We start from the raw sequence: 22,469 nt of genomic DNA, 5'->3' as shown, positions 1-22,469 counted from the left end.
ACTAGCATGTTTTTACCTTTTGTGCATGTAATTTTGTTTGTATGGTCACATGCTGTGGCGGTACATTTTTATTAATTCTTTTTTTCGCATGTACCCAACTTTACACAATTATGCGCTGATAATATTCTTCATACGTTTATTTTCGAAAGACACACTCGGAAATACACTGAAATCCTTGAACATGAGTGGTTTTCGTGGCTACTGAAGACGTAACAGTTGGTGTGCTTATATAGATTTTATTTTAAAGTGACTGCGAAAGTATAGCTATCTTTCATAAACTAACCTAAACCTAAATTTATAGTCACCGTTTTTAATTCAACATTTGAGTGCTGGGTAATTTTACACGTTACAGTGATTATTTTATCTCATAAAATGTTATCCGAAGTTTAGATTTATTTTCTGGAATCTTAGCAACTTAGAGAATGTGTACAACTCTAAAAAAAATATGTTATAATTATACCAAACAGTTAATTTACTAAAGCTGCTTTTCGTAGGTTTCACAACAACTGCAGTTTTAACATTTAAACACATTTTTATTTTTTTTTTTTTTTTTACAAATGTCGTAACAGATTCTGTATTATAGAGCACATTTTGTTTTATAGAAATTGGACACTGCAGTAATATCAACGGCAAACCGTTCACTGTGGCTGAATCCATGTTGACTTTATTGAGTGACTTAAATTAGAAAGCCAATTTTCCAAAATAAACGATGTGAAATAAACGCTCACCTTACATATGCATGCTTACATAAATTAGAAAACGTGATTAAACACTGAATTCTGAATTTAAAATTTTACAAATCATTTCAAAGTGCGTCTATGACAGACCTTAAAAAAAATCAAGTCCAACTCGTGGATAAATATGACGTTTTTCTTCACAAAAAAAACACTGCCGTACAGTTTTGGATATTTACTAGAATCAATATAAGCAACTAAAAATAGCCTACTATTCAAAATTTGCGTCTTGAACAAATACATACCCAAGTTTTACATCAGTGTGGAATAACCTTCTAGTCTATTCTATTTTATTTTCAATATTTACATTCTTTTGCAGCAACAAGAAATAAGTACATTTCATACAAACAGGATTTGTAGTCTGTTTCGACAAAGACCAATGCGATATATAGACTATCTTTTCGAATATTAAAGAAATGAATTTGTAAATGACAAAACGAAGTCTATTCAACACTACGGCAATTTATCCTTACGAAACTGGATTTTAGTAGTGTTCACGAATAAAGTGCCACAGTTTGGTTTTGAGAAAAACAAAAAGTTAGCAATGACAGGCCACTTCACTGATGGGTAAAAAAAAAAATTCTGTTTCATAACAACAGTAAGTGAAATAAAACTATTCGACAAATACCCATCAGAATGCACATATTAGATTATGTCCTTTTTAATATCCCCTTATACTTTACCAAATTCATCTCACAGAATCTGTGCAGACCAAAACAGGCTTACTTCATTGTAAATTACATTTTAATCGTAAATTGAATCACTTTACAACATCCAAGTGAAATGGCCACACGGTTATTTCGCCAGGTGACACTTTATAATAACTTTCACTTTTGACTTAACACATAGTATTAAGCTTAACAGAAAATTAGTTCATGTACACTCGAACCGCTAAAAAGAGAGGAAACTTTGGTTTATATTGTTTCACATAGGATATTCAGAATTGAATGTGCATTAACTGGCGATCTGATAGTGTTTGTTAACAATTGGAATTACTGAAAGTTTTTATAAAGTGTTACCGAACGAACAGCACAACCTTTTTGTGAACCGTCAGGTAAGTTTCTAGTCCATTCGAGATTCGTGTACGTGCATTTTGAACTGGATTAATCGAGGGAGTTTGCACGGCCGTTCATGCCCGTCGTCGGGACAGACTCGGGAGGTTGCAACAGGTCAGGTGAGTGGCACGAGGGGCTACCGGGCACACTGTGCTCGCTGTCGGTGTCGCTCCCTCGTTTCCCTCCACTCGCCCCAGAGCCCGAGCCTGATGAGCCTCCGGCACTGTGTGTTTTGACATGTTTACTGAGGTGGTCGCTCCGCATGAACCTCTTGTTACACACGGGACAAGCGAAGCGCTTCTCGCCGGTGTGCGTGCGTAAATGTCGCTGGAGCTCGTCGGAGCGCGTGAACCTCTTCCCACAGAACAACCAGTTACACACAAACGGCCTTTCTCCGGTGTGCCACCTCAAATGAGCCTTGAGGTGCGACGTTTTGCCGTAGACTTTCCCACAGCCGGGAATGTGACAGCTGTGTAGCCCTTTTCTGCGGAGGCTCGCGCCAGCTGGACCCAGGCGTTCCGCCTCTTGACAGTTCGGACAGTCGCACGTCGCTCTGCCCGAGTAGCGCCGCGCCGAGGACCGCGGAGATCCCGCCAACGAGGCCGTCGGACCCCCTGTCAACATGGAACCTCCCGCTCCACCCAGGGGAGAGGGACTGGAGTCCGGGTACGAGGAGAGCACGGGTTTGAATCCGTCCATGAGATGCTGACCGGTGGTCAGCAGATGCGGGGACGCACTGGTGCTAAAAGCAGAGTGGCTTAAACTCGAGTAGTCTGAGTTGTATCCCCCCAGAGGAGAGTGTAAGGAAGTCTGCAGCCCACCGGAGTGAAGGGACGTCTGGAGCGCGGCTCCGTTCGGGTTCTGCACGTCAATCCAACCGGCTCCCACGTCCCACCACGCGGACGCGCCCGTGGTGCCCACATCCCCAGTGGGTATGCCAGGGTGCGAGGACTTGAACCACGACTCGTAGGGATGAGCCACGCTCATTCTCGGGTAAATGCTTTGCAAGCTGTCCACGGACGTGTGCACCTTGGAAATAAACATGGGCTGGTGGCTGGGCTCTTGGGAGTTGTTGGAAACCGACGCCTGGAAAACGGAGTAGTCGTTTCCGAAGTGGGAGTTGGATGAAGTACCAGAAGTTAGGGAAAAGGCACTGGATCCCGTGGAAGTGTTCGTGCCAAAAGAGTCGCTTAAACCACCACCATTCCGAGCGAAAGAGGATAAACTGGATCCCAAACTACAGCTGCTGGCTGCCGCTCGTTTCCACGGGTGGAATCCTTTTCCGAACGAAGCCGAGTTATCCGAAATAGAGGAAGGAGAAGGACTCGGACTCCCGATTTTGTTACACGTCGCAGCCAACATGGCTAAAGGAGTCGACCCCAATCTCGGCTCCTCCTGGAACAAAAGAAGTTAAAAGGTGAGTAAAGATGGTAGATTTGGGAAATGTGTGCGTTCGAAGAACAGTTTTAACTCGCTGCAACCCCAGCATACCTGAAGTAAGGCAGTGACGAAATCTTAACCACTGAAATACAACCACTCGCAAACACAAAACAAAAGCGAAACAGCATATAAATATACCAAGATAAGTTATACATACAATGTCGTAGTTGAGAAATGGAAGTCCTGTTCGTTTCTCTCGCTTAAAACATAATCAAGTGACTCTCTCCCCGGCTGACCCAAGAAATTTTAATCCCCACGGCAGAACAATAAAGGAAACTAATTAAACCAGCACGAAACTCCTTAGACTCACCCCTAGAAGTGAAGTTGCCATCACAAAAGTGCCCTCCTCGGAGGATCTTTTTATATTTATGAATCAGAGCACTGTTTTTTTTGAGGTGTGCAATACAATGATGTGGTCCGCCCATTCCAGCACAATTGTAGCTCCTCTCACGGCTTTGAAGTGCCGCTGTGACACGGGCGACCAATCAGGAAGAGCCGTACCTTCACGCGGCCACATTCTAGCGTGAGGTCATCGATAGAGCACTTCAGACAAGATCTCCACCCCTTCCAACACCCCCCTCATAATAAAACTCAAGTTAAATGAGTAGGACTGGAAGTTTTAGGGAAACCTTTTCTATTCTTTTGTATAAAGAGGTTAACGAGGTTACTGGACCCCTGATCTGTTATGAATTATTATTTTTTCATTTTCATATTTCCTGTTTGCAGTTATTGTTAGTACTACAAGTTGTGATAACATAAAAATAGCAGTTGTATATCATATCACTCTTACAAGTCGTTGTCATTGTCTTACAGGTTGTTTTGTAAAATGTAGATTCCCATAATCTATTTTAAAGAAATTATGCTGTACAGGTCAAGAAGAGAAAACGAACAGGTTGCCTTTATTACATATATATATATATATATATATTATATAATATATATATATATATATATATATATATATATATATATATATATATAAAATAACTGTTATTTAAATGTTTGACCATTGTTTCGAAAATTAACACGTTTAATAAAACTTCCCTCTAAGAGACAAAAGTTTAAATTATTAAAATAAGTTTGCATTGATGGTCGATTGATTTTTTAAAAAATGTATATGCATGCATAGCAAACGAAATCAATATGTATAGGCTACTTTCATAACTTGAGGCTATATTATAACACACACATGACAAGTAACACACACAGCATTTTACGCAGGACTGGTGTATTTTCTGACATTTTGTTATTATTACGTATGTATTACGAATTGCGAGCATTTAACTCTGTGAATTTGCTGGTCAGTATAAAAAAATAATTTCACATAATGCATGTAAACGTCTTTACAAGGTGGAATATGGCTTTTGTGTTCTGTTAACTCTCAACAGCAATACAGTGGCATGCTATTGATATCAGGACGATGAATGCAGAAATGCTCTCAGGATAATGATGTAGCCCTGGCTACTCTGTTTACGTGCGTCGTGGACTGGAGGCATAAATTTCATTTGAATTTCAAATTTAATAAAGCAGGAGGTTTTTAATCATGAGAAGTTTTATTTGTTTGATATTAACATTCTTATTGACCGGCTCCGTTGACCAACTTGGTCATTATAGGACAGCAAAAAGTTAATTAAAACGACCGAAGATTATTCATCAAATCATCTGCCTCCGCCGTGTCGCCTCCTTTATTGCGGGAAGTGATAGATGGCTGATCAGATTCATTTCTCTGTTTCTTCGATTTGCACAACAGTTCTGTTGTTTCCTTGGCAGTGCTTACCCTTTCTAATTCAAAGAACAAGAAGCAGTTGAGCTCAAAATTGAGAGTGAGAAAAATACGCAACAAAAAATTAAGCAAGGCACTTCGGAAAAAACAGATAGCCTACTTTGCGCAAAATTTAAATGTCAGTCATGTATTCTCAAACAAAACCTGTACAGTTTGTAAAGTTAATTCTACAGACTGAATAAAAAATAAGTTAAAATAACCAAACGTACAGCTTTTGTATCAAACATCCAGCATGCATGTCAAAAAACTTAACTTTTATCTCAGATGATTTAAAGACTTTGGTTTGTGGATGGTGAGGTTATGATAACTAACTAATGACACTCTGTCCAGCACTAAAACATTTTCATGCCACAGAGTTAAAAAAAAAATCCCTAAAAAATTGCATCAGCATGTAAAGACTAACAGACAAATAAAGAAAGTGGTGAAACGGCAATACATTTCCATAACTCAACGTGCACGCGCAACCCTAACCAAAATACAAATGTCACACACACAAACAAACAAACAAACAAATGTCCCATAAACTGCAGCATTGTTTGATTGCAACAGATGCATGATGCACATACCGTGTCTGTGTCCTCGCTTTATTGATTGACCCCGCGCGCATCTCCTCTCGCACAGCAGAAGGCAGTGGCGCTCGCGCACAGTGAACGCGCAGACCCTGGAAGATAAATGTTACTTTGGGAATTGAGTTTAATTACGAATAACGGAGGAGCCGCTCGGCCACCGGTGGTGTAATCAAAACATGTGTTCATGTCCTCTGACAAGACAGCGCGAGAGATGCGCAAGAGAGGATGAGGTGGAAGCGCAGCAACAGCGTGTGATTTTTATAAACAATACTACAGAAAACACATTTCACAATTTTACAACTTTTAAATAAATTATTTAAAAAAGAATAAAAGGTTAGAACGTATACTTTGCCAAAAAATGTGCAAATAAAATTTAATTCGTGATTTGTGATTAGAGGTTTAATACTGTAAATGAACAAATGAAATAAATGAACGAAAAAATATATATTTCAAAAATAAAAAAGGAGTCAAAAACGACAACAAAACGTTCGCGCATGCAATATCCTGTTGCTTTCTTTCCCAAGATGCCATACAGGCCGCTGAGGTTCTTTTTGGCCCGTATTGAACAGATGTCCCCATCTCTGCCTTTCTTCTCCCATGTATGGGCTACATTACCGTCATGAAATCAAGCTGAAGAAACCTGTCCCATTCGTGGCCCTAATCATCGCGTTATTCTGGCCCAGTGCGCACGAACAAAATGGGTTGGGTGCTCTCAATAATTTTGCGAAAAGAAAAGAGGGGAAGTCAGCGGCTGTGTCCCGGAGATGGTGGGAGCACTTTCTTCTTTAATCTTATGATTATCCAGGAAAACTGATAATCTAGTGGTGTACCTGTCCGAGTCCTGAGAAACATCAGTAGACTAATTGCCGGAACTCGAAACTAGTAATAAAGATTAAGGACTACACTGAAAGCATCGAGTTAAAAAAAAAAAAAAAAAAAAAAAAAAAAAAAGGAATAAATAAGAAGTAAATAAATCATTACTTTGATGGAAGACAATTATACGTTTAAAATTATTTATTTATTTCGAACGTCAGAATCTTTTGTTAAATAAGCCTAAAGAAGTAGCCTACTTAGTTTTACCTGAGTTTATTTGCAAGGAATCGTGTTACTGGATTACAGGTTCATAACTAATTAATTTTCTATAATTTACTGTTTAATTATCATTTTATATACAGTACACGGGACCCTGCACCAAAAAAAAAAAATCATAAGGGTAATTGTTTTGAAGTTTTCCATTGATATATGGTTTGTTAAAATAGGATAATATTTGGCTGAGATACATCTATTTAAAAATCTGGAATCTGAGGGTGCAAAATAAATAAATGAACAAATAAATATTGAGAAAATCGCCTTAGAAGTTGTTCTAATGAGGACCCTAGCAATGCATATTACTAATCAAAAATAAAAAATGTTGGTATATATATATATATATATATATAGCCTATATATATGCTGGATCACAAAACCATCCTAATGATTTTTGGCATAAAAGAAAAATCAATAATTTTGACCCATACAATGTATTGTTGGCTATTGCTACAAATATACCTTTACTTATGACTGGTTTCGTGGTCCAGAGTCACATATAACAAATAATTGTATGTGGTATGAATTTCTCTCTCTCTCTCTCTCTCTCTCTCTCTCTCTCTCTCTCTCTCTCTCTCTCTCTCTCTCTCTCTCTCTCTCTCACTTGTTATACAAATTATTTCAAGCGTTATGAACTGTTACTATAGATCAATGTAATGCTTTTGTAAAATATCATATAAATGTGGGGCCGTGGCCGGACTCTTTCTTTTCAGCAGGAGGGGGGACAGAGAGACCAGATGTCCCTGTGTGTGCAGGGCTGCCAAGTGAGGCTAGGGCAGTGGAGCCCGAGACACAAGAGCCCAAATGGTGTGACAAAGGAGGAGCAGGAAGCCTGGCTCTGCCTGGATGAACCTCAGAGAGCGCCAGTCCACATCCACATCCCAGCCCCAACCCCTCGGCGCATGTCCCACAACCCCATTGAACTACTAGAGCAGGGCCGTGGACCATGTGCAGACTTTCTGCTGGATCACACAACCATAGACATGATCACAGGAGTGTAAACGCTGACATATGATCACTACTACAGGACAAGTGTGTGGAGTTTAAGCAAAAAGCTCACACACATGCACAGGTTAGTCAAGCAAAAAACACATTTATAATGTATTTAGGACTCTTGTATATTTAAAACACCCTGTTGGCAATGCATATCAGCTACTTTGTGTAATTAATGAATTCACACTAACCAGATAAGGTGGTGTTTGTCATATGACATACACCAGCGTACGCTGCTTGTGTGTCCCATGTCCAATAACTCATTCATCTTGATTTAATCAGTGTTGTGTGGACACTAGATGGGGGAGGAGGCATCCAGCGGCTAATCACCAAAGCTAAACACCTGGAAATGTGGCATCATGGGCTATGTGGTCATTATCATTATCATAAGCCCTCTAATTAACCAACAAATCACATGCTAATGTATCACAGTATACAGGAGTCAATGTACTTAACTGAATGACAGATGCAAATTTTCTTAAGTTTTAAATATGACAACAGGGTCAGCTCTTGCTGTGACCCGAGGGACTTGTTTTAATCATAAACTCTAATTTTGGGGTTAAAGGGGCGTTTTAATGTTTCAAAAGTTAATCCTTTGGATTGAAATGTCTGATGAATGTCTGAAATGATTTGAACTGGAAGTTTCATAAGGGGACATATATTTGTAGGATCTACATCATAATCCCACAGACAATATAACTACACAGATGTCAAAAAGAAAAGTGCAAAATAAATAAATAAATATTTTATAATAAATAATTAAAAAATAAACAAGACAAATCATAGCTAGATACAGAGAGACAGATAAATAGATTTATTATTAAAAATAATTGAATGGATGAATAAATAAATAAATAAATAAATAAAGCCACACAGACTGATAAAGTTTAGTTTAACAACATTATGGTATCTATGGCTTGTGTTCGTTCAGCCATGCATGAAAACACAGTTAAGTATGATGCATTCTGCTTTTGTGTCGGGCTATTTGCTGGTCATAGTGAGGTCATCAGGAGCGGGTAAGCAGGCTTTGTATAGGCCCTGCACAGGTGTGGCAGCAGCCCTCGCTGAAGGAGTGCAGTGAAGCACGAACAATCATCTAAATGTCTGTGAGATGAAATGGCTAGTTAACAATCTTTTGACTGCCCCAACCTCCGAGCTTTTGTCGGCTATCGATCGACCAGCTGCCATTGGGTTATTGTCAGCCTGGATGGGAGCCCCTTTGGCTGGTAGGGATGGGTAGCAGTTTGTGTGTGTGTATGTTTGTGTGTTGGATAGAGGGGTGTTGCTTCTTTCTAAAAGGCTTTCATATCCTTTAAGTTATAGGTCATTCTAGTTAATTAGGTAAGTTTCATTATTTGAAAGATTAAGGCACAAAAAGAAATAAATGCTTTCAAGTCTATGATGGTTTGCAAACAGTTAAGTGAGCTGATAATGTGTCAGTGAGGGAAAATATATACCACATACATATGAATGAAATATACGCTAAGAATGTCAGCCTGAAATATCATGCATAATAACATCAAGAATAATTAATTTAATTCAATAATATTGTTCAGTAAGTAAGTAAGAAAGAAAATAAGTACAATATATAAATAAATCATGTTTGCAGTGAGTGAGAACAGGCATGTTTAGGCACTTTTTTGTTTTATTTTCCTCTGAATTAGTTAATCTAAAAAAATCATGCATAATAACATCTAAATTAAAATCAGTGAATTTGATTTAATTCAAGAATATTGTTCATTTAGTAAATAAATAAATAAATGAATAAAGGTTAATATTAAAAATCTGTAAACATAGGGCATGATATACTGTATAATTTTAAGAAAGTTTTCGGTATTTATTTTTTACAGGTGTTTTACCAGTATTTTGAATTTTTCACTTCATTGCATTGTGTTTTAGAGTTAACGGTAATCTCTGTAAAATTAATGGATAATGCCGTATGTAATGAGCTGCCAGTACCTTTTTCTGTTATTTTACGGATGAATTTTTTAGAGTGATGTTTGGCATTTTTATTTTATTTTATTTTATTTTAGAGAAAATGATCGATTGCAACTTTAAAGTAACAATACACACTTTTACAGTGTACAATGATGAAACAGTCTGATTAATTGCAAGTAAAATATACTTATAAGTTCAAACTTTGAATTCTACATGCTTAAACTGAGTTCTAATATTGAATTTACTCTTTTTTTTCATTCTTGCCTGAACTAAATTATTTAATGTAGAAATTACATTTGTTTTTCTGTATTATTTACTTGACCACAAAATCATTTTTATCAGTGAGGGCAAACCTGAACTGTTTCTAAAGTGTCCAATGTGGTCATACAGTTAGAATGATCCCATTAGAATCAACACAACTGATCACAAATCCAATTAAACCATCATAATTATTTAATACACTGTTTATTCCCAGACTTTTCTGACTGTCCCCTACATTACTCCAGTGGGAGTGTGCAAGTTTGTCAGCGTGAGGGACAGCGCTAGAGCCAGTGGCACTGAGTAAAGTGCTGAGAGTCAGCCCTGACTCCTACAGTTTCAGTAATTATCCACAACTGCCCATTCTGTCCATCCACAGCCATAATGGAGACCAGAGCGAGTGCCTGTCACCACTACAGAAAGAGAGGGAAGGGACAGGGGAGAGACAGGGCGGAGAGACAAGTATTTGCCTACCTCATTATGTCATTGCGGTGACACAATAGCAACTTTTTCTTTTGTCACTGTGACAAAACATTTAAGTTAGCAAACTTGTTCTGAGAGGGGCCCTGCATCATTATCACTGGGTTTCTTCTAGTTAGTTTAACTTTGTGAAGTGTTTCATGGACCTATTGGACTTAGACAATGAAATCATCCAGAATTATATACTATAGGTTCCATCAAGATCAAACAAACAACATTGTACTACTAGTCTGCTGGAACATTGAAAATGATGGACTGGCCCCCTCAAAGTTTGGACCTCAACCCCATCAAGCAAATTTGGGGCGAGTTAGAATATAAACAGGACAAATCTATTGTACATTCAAAGGAAAGCATTTGGCTTGAGTTGCAGATAACATGGCATGGGATAACATTAGTGTTAAAGTTCTCAGGAACTGACACTATGCCAGAGAGATGTGCTGCTGTAATTGCTGCTAAAGGTGGACATACTAAATATAAAAGTTAAAAGTGGATAAAAACAGTATGACTTCAGTAATCTGCATGTTTCATAACAACAACATAATAAAATGAAATCATGTTTTGAAGGCAAAAAAAAAAAAAAATAAATAATATATATATATATATATTTCAGATCTGTCAGGTGTTCTAATAATTTTGGCCACCACTGTATAACATATACTTATTCAAATATTGACTGATCATCTTAATTATTACATTTAAACTGTGTTTATTATGTTTTGACGATGTTATAGTTGATGCCCTCCAAAGTATGGTCTACTTTATACACTGCTCACTCAGGAAGGGAGGCTTATTGATTATTTTTTGTATTCGCAGACATTCCTTTGTCCTTCCATAGCCTGACACTTGTTTTTAATCAGTCAGTTGATGTCTCTTGGCTTATAATTTGTGCTCAGTTGACACAAAGAGAATTTAGATGTCACAGACAGAAAGGCGCTGGAACTGTGCTGAGGTCAGCAGGCACCTGCAGTGCTAGACTCTAGAGATATGTGGCGGCATGTCATCGCAACAAAAAGATGTTCCTGTACTCCAAAAACTGAATCCCACAAGCTACAGTATATTGTACTAAGTAGCTCTAAAACCAAGAGTTATAGTTTTATTTTGCTACACTTTTATGATCTATCCAATGTCTATCATGTTCAAAACATCTCAAATTTTGATTTGATTTTTTCCCCCCAGGCACTGACCAGAAAGATGCCACTGAAACCTCGAGAACATTGCTGGTTTGAATCTCATACCATCAGATGCCAAGATCTCGCTGCTTTTGAATAACCTGGATGTTCTCAGCATCGTTTCATCTGAAAAATAAGGTTGAACAAAAACGCCGCAGAATGAATTGCGATTAATTTTGATTCAAAAATACTTTTTGCCGTATAGAAACCTTGACTCTACTTAAATTGTCCAGCCTTGCATTCAAAAATCCATGTGCATTTCACTTCTTGCCTTAAGGAAAAATCTAATTGAAGAAGAAGTAAACCTGAGAGAATTGTGGAACAGAGGTATGAAGGAGGGGCTTGCTAAAGGAAGCCAGGACAGTCTCGCCATGCAATTTAATCACTGTATACCCAGGCAAGTATTGACAGTTGTCCTGTGGAAGCTATTAAAGTTGCTGTCCAAGGTTAAATGAAATTGCAGTTTATCAGGGGAGCATTGAGAAAATAAGGGAATCTGCTGGAGCCGGCTGATTAATGTGGAGCATGATCAACACAAGGGGGTTCATTAACCCATACATCACTAGGGTAATTTAACATGTCATCGCGCCTGCTGTCTCCCCCTGCAACACATGTATTTATGTGTGCGTGGGGGTGTGAGATTGTGTATGTACATCAAAGAATCAGTGTCGGTTTGGGTGTTGGCTGATCTTATATTGTGAGGAATGATATGCAGCATTGTATTGTGCTGAAATAAAATAACAGTAATTGCTAAAATGCTCCTCCCCACATTTGGTGTTTGTAGGTGCATGATGGGTAAAATATGACATGGAAGGGTAACCTTCACATATAAGTATTTCTGTAGGCAATTTGTGGACTTTTAGAAAATGAACTCTCATAAAATGCAATTCACACTTTAACTCATTTATTTAATGTGTTTAGCAATGTCAAATAGTGTATATAGAATACATCAAAGGAGAATGCAGTCATTTTATTTATTTATTTTTTTCCTTGTCATTTTCACAGTATTTCAAATTATGTTTTAGTTAGCAGCATTCTGTGGTGGAAATTACATTTAAAACATTTTTTTTGGATCAAAAGGGCAGACTAATTTGTCTTTTAATTTATGAGCTAAGATTTCTAATACTTCAATACTAATATATATATATATATATATATATATATATATATATATATATATATATATATATATATATATATATATATATATATATAAATATGTAAATTTGTAATAATTTAATATTAATATATAACTTGATTGATAGGCCTACATAATATCTAAATATTAAAAGCAAAATATTCTGTGATAATCTTTCTCATCTCATCTAAAAATTTACAGGGCAAAATTGTGCATTGTGATGAGGCCTGGATTTATATAAATTTTACAGATATTAAATAGGCTTATTTATGCTGATTTCACACATTTGATTAGAATATTTTGCCTTTTTAAATTTTAATATTTAGAGCTGCAGGACAGAACCTTGGCCTCTCTATCGCCATCTGTGGTTGAAAATTAAATTGCATGTTCCTTGCGTCAGCGTGTCAACCGTAGGTTCCGAGCAGCGTTTTGAAGCTCAAAATGGGCAGAGTCAGAATAATCGAAAATGGGCAAAGAGGCGGGAGCTGGTTGCTGAAACCACGCCCACCTAGCTCGACTGTGGTGACAGCAGCAGCAATCCACCTGTCACTCACTTGGCCATGCCCTTAATTATGCAGAAATGTAAGGCTTAATATAATTTAAACGGATGAGTTATAAAAAATTTCACCCCCCTCACAGTTGTCATGACGGGCAAAATTAGCTATATAGACCAAAATCAATTTTTGTACCAGGTTGTAAACATTTTTTTCTGCTGTAAAGTTGGGCATTTTAACATGGGGAGTCTATGGGACAGTAGATGAATTGCAGTTTTAGTCTCTTCCATTTTGGTTTCATGAGAGAGACTGGAAGGTTGCCACTTGGTAGTAACCTAACTGCTTTATTTTAGTTGTGCTTAGGCACAAAGTCATCGGAGCAGGCAGGTAAGTAAGTAGTTATCATATCTCCCTGTGATTATCTGAGTTTGCTTTGGCGTGGGCTTTGGCACTTTCCCTTGTTGACTCTCAGCAGTTCTTCCTTTTGACAATGGATGATTCCACAGAGGTTAACGATGGTGACCAAGTTCTACTAGTTCTACTTCTTTTGTTAGTTCAAAGTATACACAACAACACTATTTATTGTAGTTACAAACCATACAGGATATAAGCGTATTGTGTTTTTATTACAGACATGGTGTAAATAGACAAAATCGAATGACGTATGCTAGGTATTTTCGCACGAAATCTGACCCGACAGCTCAAAATACAAATCGTTATTGTAGGCCTACCCAAGTGAATCTGGATAAGGCATGAATATGATTTTGAAAATGGATTTTTATGTGCTAGCTCAGTTATACATTTTTATGAGTAAGAATGTGGGACAAAGAAAAACAATAACAGCTACACATATAAAAGTATCAAAAATGATGAAGATGCAGTACAAAAAAATTACAAGACAATTTTAATGTGACCTTCATTTGTTAGTTTTAATAAAAGTCAAACTTTTTGTCATAAAAGTCCCCATAGTTAAAGAACTCCCATATATAGAATCAATTTAAAATCTTTAATATTTCAAGAGACTTTATCACTTTGATAGCTGAACAGAAAAAAACTGTGACAAACAAGGGGCACTATATCACTTCTGCAGGGACGTCTGGCATTTCTATTAACATCCTCATCGTTTCACAGTTTTCCCCAATGTCCGACCCTCTCTAATCAGGAGGGCCTCATGATCACTTGCAGTTTTGCAGTGGGACTAGCGCGCAGGCATAAATAAGGCTATGCTAATAGAGCTCGGCAAGGCATGTCATTTATTATCAAGGATTTGTTTACAGGAGGATAATTGATGGTGCCTGCGGGACAGTGGAGAGTCGGACATGAATCACAGGCCAGACGAGGCTCTTGATAAGGCGCTGAGAGTCGCTCGTAATTAAGCGGGGCACTAGAGACCAATTGTTTGTGGAATGATTTGGCCGGGGCTAATTGACACTAATTGTTTAATCTGATTTTCTTGCCTTCCACCACTGTGATTCTAAGTCAGGCCCAGTAGAGCAGTCATCCACAACACTGTATTAATGAGGTCTGGGGGGATATTAGTGCGTGTATGGATGTGTGTGTGGCGAGGTTCATGCATATGGAAGGGAATTAGTTCTTGGAACGTCTGACAGTTCGTGAGGGAGAATTGGGAGAAGAATATGGTAAATGCGTATCTAATATTTCACATTCGCAGTGTTTACATTCATAATAAATGAATCGTTATTTGTCTTACTGTCTTTTACTTTAAACTGGGTACAAATGATCTTGGTGGGTTGCTTTCTTCCCTAATGTGTTGCATGTGGCTGGCTACAAGCTGTAAATGAAACTTCCAGCCCTGCTCAGCTCGCACACCTTCAGTCAGGTAATCACACAGTGCTAACAGCGGGCTGCTTCAGTCGATCTGATTTACCAGTGCTCTTCAAACCCTTCTGAGAACAGTTCAACCCCACTCTGTTCCAGCTGACTGACACATAATGGTTTTTAATAGCCATATTACTTAAAATTACTGGGTCAACAGTAGCAAATGTGTTTCATGGCTCATTAGCTAAAAATGTTAGAAAAACAGTGCCTCTATATTTAACATTAGCGAAGATGCAGGAGAAATGTTTTCATGTTGTTGATATGGAGTCTCACCGAGTCTAATACTGGAGCTTTTTGGCAAAAAAAAAAAAAAAAGAGTTCCTGGAGAATGTGTAGGGTTAATTTTTTTTCTTGTATGCCAGTGATTTTTAAAATGTTATGACTGCATATTAATTTAGATCGCTGGGATCTTCCCTTTTTATTTCATTAATCATGTACTAAGAACCTTTGCAGAGTTGGAAATGTAACCATAATAATAAATCATGGTGATAATATCAATGAAAAAAAGTGGTAGAGCATTGCGTTAACAAGCGCAAGGTTGGGGGTTCGATTCCCCGGGAACACATGATAGGTAAAAATTGATAGACTGAATGCACTGTAAGTCGCTTTGGATAAAAGCGTCTGCTAAATGCATAAATTTAATTTAATTTAATTTAATATATATTTATATGTCTGCTTATTTATTTATATATATATATATATATATATATATATATATATATATATATATATATATATATATATATATATACAGTATATATATATATTGATGGAATAAATGCACATTTTTTTTTTTTTTTTGCTCTACTTAATAATTATTAACTGATATTCAATATATCAATTATAATAATGATTACCAGCTAAATTACTGATTTTTTATTTAAAGTGGATCAGATTAAATATTCCACCATGCTGGTGAATGTTCTTCATTCCATCATTTGTATTTTGATTCCAAATCTGTACAGCCTTATGTTATAGTCTGATATTAAATAATTGTGCGAATATGTGTTTATTTCCTATGCTTTCTGGATAGGTAACAATTAAACTCTAAATCTGACTTTTATATTTGAATTAAGATCTATCAGGATTGCAGTGTAGGTCAAATAGTTTTCCAAAGCATGTGTAGATGATGATGATGTTGTCATAGCTGAACTGATTTATTAACTATTGTTTTTTCGTATGTTCTTCGGGGTTAATTTAGTAAAAAAGTTTCCAGACAAAGTCATCCTGCTTCATCTGATTACATTTGGCACATTTATAAAAACACTTAAAGATTGGACGAGCCAAACCAATGAACATTAGATCACATTTAACACTCATCAGCCTTGTAGCTTTTTTAATTAACACAAACCGTGATGAGAAATTAATGATGATTAGAATGGGAGATGTAGTGTGTTATCAAGATCACTGGTGGTGAAGGGTGGAATTTTGCTGCACTCTTGCCAGAATCACAGCTCGGCTGGCACACATGCAGTAGTTAGAGAAGCATGCTTTCATTATTTTAGTCTTAGAGTTTTGGAGCTTTAATTTCTAATCATTTACATGAAATTGATATTTAATAAAACTCCACCAGATCTTCATTTCGTATTTGAACATTTCTTTTGACTTTCACTGGTCATGATATAGCTTGTTTGAAGGCTGAATTATTTGCATTTCAATTAACATTTATCTTGTCAGTGTCTTCTCAATGAAGTATTTGTGATTTATCAGGGATGGCTGCCTTTACTTTGTGCTAATAATTGGATGCTTTTGAAAGGATGAGTTTCATTGATTTTGTCGATGACTGCGGACATTACTTGCGCAAACCCTAGATTGTCAGCAGGGTCTGTGTTGAGCCGCGATCAATGGCGGTGAATCTTCCCCCCTGCTTTTTTATTTACTCCAGCCCGCATTGATTGAAACATGTAATAGTTCAGGGAGATATTGTCGTGACTCTGAAAAGTTTCACATTCGGAGCCTCCAAAAGCTCAATTTAGATTTTTAACATCTATCGGGTTTTTATAAAGATGATGATGATGATGATGATATCTGCCCTCTGATCCTTACAAATGTCAAATGCTGACTAATACAGATTGAAAAAAATTGTCTGTTGTTTTGAACTTTCTTTTCATCAAAAAAATCCGGTTTCCTCAAAAATATTAAGCAACATAACTGTTTTCAGTTATTTTTCTGGAGCCCCATATCAGCATATTACAATGATTTCTGAAGGATCATGTGACACTGAGGAGCTTTGCCATCACAGCAATAAATTACACTTTATAATACATTAAAATTAGGAAAAAAATATTAGTTTTTACCATATTTTTGATCAAATAAATTCAGCCATTAAAATATCTTACTGACCCCAAGCTTTCGTATTTTATTCTGTATAGCGAGATATTTAATCTGTATAGATTTACATATATTTCAAGCACATATATCAGCAGTTTCATTCAAACTTAAAGCATTTTTATCCAATAATGGTGAGAAAATCTTCACAAATCTCTCAAAGAGAGTAACAAAATGCAGTTTCAGGTTTCGTGTTTAAAGTCTTCATTTCATTCTGAGCTGAACAAAGACAATGGCTTTAGTCCAGTGGATTAATCTCAGTCTAAACATCAGACAAACTCAACGCAATAGAAAACATGTTGTGCATTCACTCCAGTCATGCAATTCATTCAGGTATTTTCAGTGGAAAAACAAAATCTTCTCATTTCTTCCTCAAAAAGTGGTCAAACACTGACAAATGAACAATCCCTACAATCATTGTGGTTTTTGCCTTTCCCTATTACATTACCCATAAACAACTGCTCGCATGTGCTGTCAGTGAGTTGACGTTTGCATGTCCTATTTTTGTAGAAGCTTAGAGAAAGGTCACTTGTTGTAACCCATCTGGGACTCACCGGGTTGAATGTAATCAGTATGCACTTGTTAGTCCGGGTGCCTCTGCATTCTCTTTTTATCTGCTTGTTGGAGAGAAGTTAATTTCCCTTGTGACCTTTGTGTAATAAAACAGCATTATCTGTTGCACTAGGGAAGAAGCAAATTAGCTTTCTCAGTAGTGTTTTGTCACAGAGGTGATCACTTATAAAGTTATTTACTTAATTAGATTAAGAGCGCTGTAAAGGCCCCGTCTAGAGTGAGGAGGCGTATCTTGTCTGTCCATATTATCTCATGGCCTCTCTAGCCGGAGAGCACAATGTCTGGGCATCTCCACTACGTTCCTCATGCTCCTGAGGAGGATTATGATGATACCGACAACCGGCACTTCCTAGTGACCGTGTCTAATTTTGATGAGTCAGACTTACTGTGAATCGCTTATCTGAAGTAGGCCGACGAAGGAGGTTGGATGACAACCATTTTAACACCCGGCTCCAATGTGGCCGCTTTGGAATCACCTGAACTGAACGGAATGACAAAAGCTCCATACTAAAAGCATTATAAGCGCCAATTCCCCTGTCTAAAGCTCTTAATGTGGCTATTTTGCACAGCGCTGCACGAACATGTGCTATTTGATAGCCTTGAGTTTCTTTCAGCCATTCAGTTTGGCTAATCCTTCCCCTTATGCTTAGACTGCGGCTGATTTATCGGTTAAACTGGATCTGCCACACTTTGTCCTAAACAGCCTGATGGCAATCTGTCAGTGTGGAAAAGCTGTCCAAAATTTTGTTTTTCCATTGCAGGTATACGTCTGCAAGTCGCTGCTTGTTTTTATTGCATTTGGTTACAGTGCAGCGAGGTTGTTCAATAAACACGACTGGAAAATACGCCATGGAGGTGCCACAATACACTTAGGCCGGCTCGTATGAGCATCTTTTTTGGGGGGGAAACTTTCTCACACACCAGTTTTTGTGAATGAAGAACGGGCGCCGTGAGTCTCACAGGTATATGCGGGTGTATCTGTGTGTGTGAACCTCTGAAGGTGAATGTAATGCTTTGCTGACCCGTGGAATCTAGCTCATTATCTGGCCCATTGTGCTATTCTCCTTCCTTGGCCCCTTTCACACCCTGTCACCCAGCCACCTCCACTGCCACCGGCCTGGCCAGCTCATTCATGTCCCTTCAGCCCATTGTGAGGCCCCTGGAACCCAGGGCCCTGTAGCGAGCAGGGGGAAAGGGCGGCCCCTGCTTTGTGTTTCCCTTGCCGCTCTTCACACGCACGACGGGGAACTTCCTTTCTCATGTCACCGAAACCGGCATGGCCTAATCCGCCTGGCCACACCACCCGCCAAGCATGCTGGGAAGGGGCATTTATAAAGCAGTCCCTAATGGTTCGTTAATAAATCGCTTCCATTTTACGCTCGACTCTTCACACCAGCGCAGAGGAGGATAAAACCGGGCCGGAAGATCCGTTGTTATGCATGTCGGCGAACAAGTGAGCGCTTTGATAGGAGAGTCTCGGATGGAATCACAGATTCTAGGATGTCAGAAGATGAACGTATGAGTTTTTTGACCTGAAATAGCTCGTAATGTGCTGTGATTGTGCAGAGGTGTGAGTTTTGCTCAAGGGTTAATGATTAGAGCACTGCCCTGCTGACCGTTTGCAGCCCCTCATGGGTCTCTAGAGAATCTATTACCCATCATGCTCTGTCTTTAAAGAGGTGACTTTGGTTAAAGCACTCTGGCTAAGAGGTTAGACAGGAGCTCCATATTGACTTCGACGGTAACCAAGATGCATACGGTCTGTGATCTGAATGGCCCCCGTGTGAGGCGTAGAGGGGGCTGCTAGTGTGAATGGGACTATGGGTGATTGGCTCAGCGGGAGCGGTCAGGGGTGTTAGGGGTGCCGGGAGCCCACAGGGCTAATCTTGTTAAGTGTGACACACAGCCAGGGGGAGTGGAGGGGTGGTCCCAGTAAGACAAACACACACACACACACACACACACACACACACACACACACACACACACACACACACACACACACACACACACACACACACACACACACACACACACTAACAAAGGTGTTATGCACAAAGCTGAATATGAGGGCAGAAGTGCATATTTAAATGATTTTTGTTGTTTATGTTAAGATAAAATTAGCTTATTTAGCTGTTTGATTTTAGGGTCAGTTTCGTGATTTTCGTTTTTGGCCTACCTGTTAATTTCTTCAACGACGTAGCCTATTAAAAATGCATTTTACACATGCAGTTTTGCTAAAATTCATGAACATTTGAAAAAAATTTGTTAGCAAAGTCAATGTCATGTGGTTCGACCAACATGCTGAAAAAATAAAAACTGAAAGTATCATATGATAGAGATCCTCAGTCATGACTGTGTGTCAAGTTCAGCAAGTCTTGTAAATTATCATATAATTTGACCAATTGAAAGGTTGAAAAATGTCATGTGGTGCGACTCCCCAAAATCATATTCATAATTAACAATTACTGATTTCGTTAAAAAATACCCTGAAAAATATATTGACAAACATTTTGATGACAATTGATTATGATTGGTTGTATTCATTAATGGTTACACCACATGACATTTTTAGAATGATTCAATTGAAACTAATATTTAAAATGGTATAAAAGGTTTTTAAAACCATATGAAACCAACATGAACACAAAGAGTACATATCTTAGAACTTGATTTATGTTTTTAAGCTAGTTTTTAAAAAAAGTTTTGCTTTTCTTTATCATTGAAATACACCGTTGACCCTTCAACCTTATGGTAGTCAACAGTATCGATTACATTGATTTGCAGTCAAGCACAAAAATATTGGCCATCAAAAAATGAGTTAATTATTCTGAAGAATCTGATCGCTCACTTTTGTGCTCATTTAGATCATTAACTGTTGTTGCAAAACTAATCCTGGCCATTTTTTTTTTTTTGTTTCAAATAAAATTAAAGTCAAACTTCATGAGTGCATGAGCATGGCATAAGTAGATTAAAGTAGTAATTAGTTCTTTTTTTAGGTTTCACAGTCAAAGTAGTAATTTCAGAGGCCATTGGGGTCATGTTGTTTGTCACAAGAAACTGAGATTGGGTCAATTAGAGTGTAGGAGGATGTGTTCCGTTCATCTGACAGCTGCATGTGGCGCTACAAAACTTAACGATTAGTGAACATTTAGAAGAGAGAAAAAACAAAACCAAAAGAGTGAACGGTGTACTATAATCTGCCTACAACATCGCACCGAGAGCCGAGACATAGTGGACCTTTTTCATTTTTGCCCAAAACAAATGCAATTATTATACCATCGATTGCTCATATAGACAGAGCACTTAATAATGTGCGATTTGAGATTTGAAGTGATTTGGATGATGTGTTGCAGTTTTTAATGCATGGAGGAGCAGAACCATTACAGGCACTCCTCACCTCCAGCAATCTGCGTTGAACCCTCTGTCAGTCAATCAATGCTCTCGGTTATCCAGAGAGGCATAAATTGGGTGGTTATAACAAACAAAAAGCTATCAGTGGCTATGAATAGAGAGCGACTACTGAGCAGGGTCAAGCGTCAAAAGCTCTGACTAACCGTGAGCGAGCTGCTGTCATCAATAATATGGAAAGAGAAAGAAAAACAGCCAGGAGAGTATGAGTAACTCGAGATAATGGAGGAGCAGGTCTAAATCTATAGGTTATGAAATGCGCACTCTACATGGACTGCATTTCCTTTGAACCTGTACATAATTCCTACACAGAAATAGCAAAGAAAAAGAAGAAAGCAATGCTCTTTCGTGTTGTGGTATGTGTGCCAGGTTTGATGCTCTGTATATTGCATGCATTATCGTGAATGTCTCTGCGGGACGCTCAGAGAGGTTAAGGTCAATGCAGGTATACATGGCTGGTCCTGGTAGCAACATAATTGGCAGCATGTTTTTTCAGGTACAGTATAAACACCTCATCTTGTCAGACTGTGGCATAGCATGTAATTACCGCTCTTCCTCTTGCTAAGTGGACTCTGTATTCGTGTTGTGGGGATTTCCAGTGTCTTTCCATAACAGCTCCAATCAGAGAAGAAAGTGAAGGGGTATTTAGTTCTTTTCCAGAAGTGTTTTGCAAACTTGCCTTGTAATGTTATACACGGAAGTCAAAGTGAGAAATGGCAAAGAGAGCTTAGATGGTATTAGGATTTTAAGCTTACAGAGAATGCAAAATTATAAATGGCCCAGAAAAGCATTTGTATTGGAAATGTACTCACTTGTCATTTACTTGTGCAAAATTCAAAGCACAGTTGTTGACGTTAAGTTTTTCATTTTTTTAAATTACACTGCTAGAAATATTTTGTGCATGAGAAAAATAAATAATACTTAATTAATAATAATAATAATAATAATAATAATAATAATTTTAACATTTTTAACTGCACAAGTAAAATAAGGACTTCAGATTTCAAATAAGGACACACTGTGGACTACCAATAAAATAACTGATACAATTTTAGCCTATCAGTTTAAGATGTTAATTTAATACAATAATTTATATGAAAAATATTAAAAAAATAATTTAATATTTAAGCATGCCTGTAAGTAAAATCCATATTAAAGGGATAGTTCACCCAAAAATGAAA

At 37.8% G+C, this 22,469-nt stretch overlaps 1 protein-coding gene and 1 long non-coding RNA gene across 2 annotated transcripts; one reads left to right on the top strand and one right to left on the bottom strand.

The window, feature by feature from the left end:
* Positions 1-642: 642 nt before the first annotated feature.
* sp8b (sp8 transcription factor b) lies at positions 643-3,694 on the bottom strand. Its single transcript, XM_042740807.1, has 2 exons — positions 3,540-3,694; positions 643-3,184 (listed from the first exon to the last, which is right to left on the bottom strand). The coding sequence occupies exons 1-2, from the start codon at positions 3,558-3,560 to the stop codon at positions 1,838-1,840; spliced, it is 1,368 nt and encodes a 455-aa protein (XP_042596741.1). The 5' UTR covers positions 3,561-3,694; the 3' UTR covers positions 643-1,837.
* On the top strand, positions 3,070-12,356 carry LOC122139966. The gene is made up of 4 exons (XR_006156688.1): positions 3,070-3,206; positions 7,381-7,739; positions 11,513-11,643; positions 11,783-12,356. It is a non-coding gene; the product is annotated as an uncharacterized LOC122139966 (long non-coding RNA).
* The last annotated feature ends 10,113 nt before the right edge of the window (positions 12,357-22,469 follow it).

This window comes from Cyprinus carpio, chromosome B16 (assembly GCF_018340385.1).
Source record: "Cyprinus carpio isolate SPL01 chromosome B16, ASM1834038v1, whole genome shotgun sequence".
NCBI classification, from domain to species: Eukaryota; Metazoa; Chordata; class Actinopteri; order Cypriniformes; family Cyprinidae; genus Cyprinus; species Cyprinus carpio.
This window is presented reverse-complemented; position numbering and strand designations above follow the sequence as displayed.

What these genes read in the sequence shown, in the direction of transcription:
- sp8b (XM_042740807.1), bottom strand. Translation starts at nt 3,560, where the DNA reads ATGGCAACTTCACTTCTAGGG. An exon ending in TGGCAACTTCACTTCTAGGG is followed by an intron (nt 3,185 to 3,539) that starts GTGAGTCTAAGG and finishes CTTTTGTTCCAG; the next exon opens with GAGGAGCCGAGATTGGGGTC.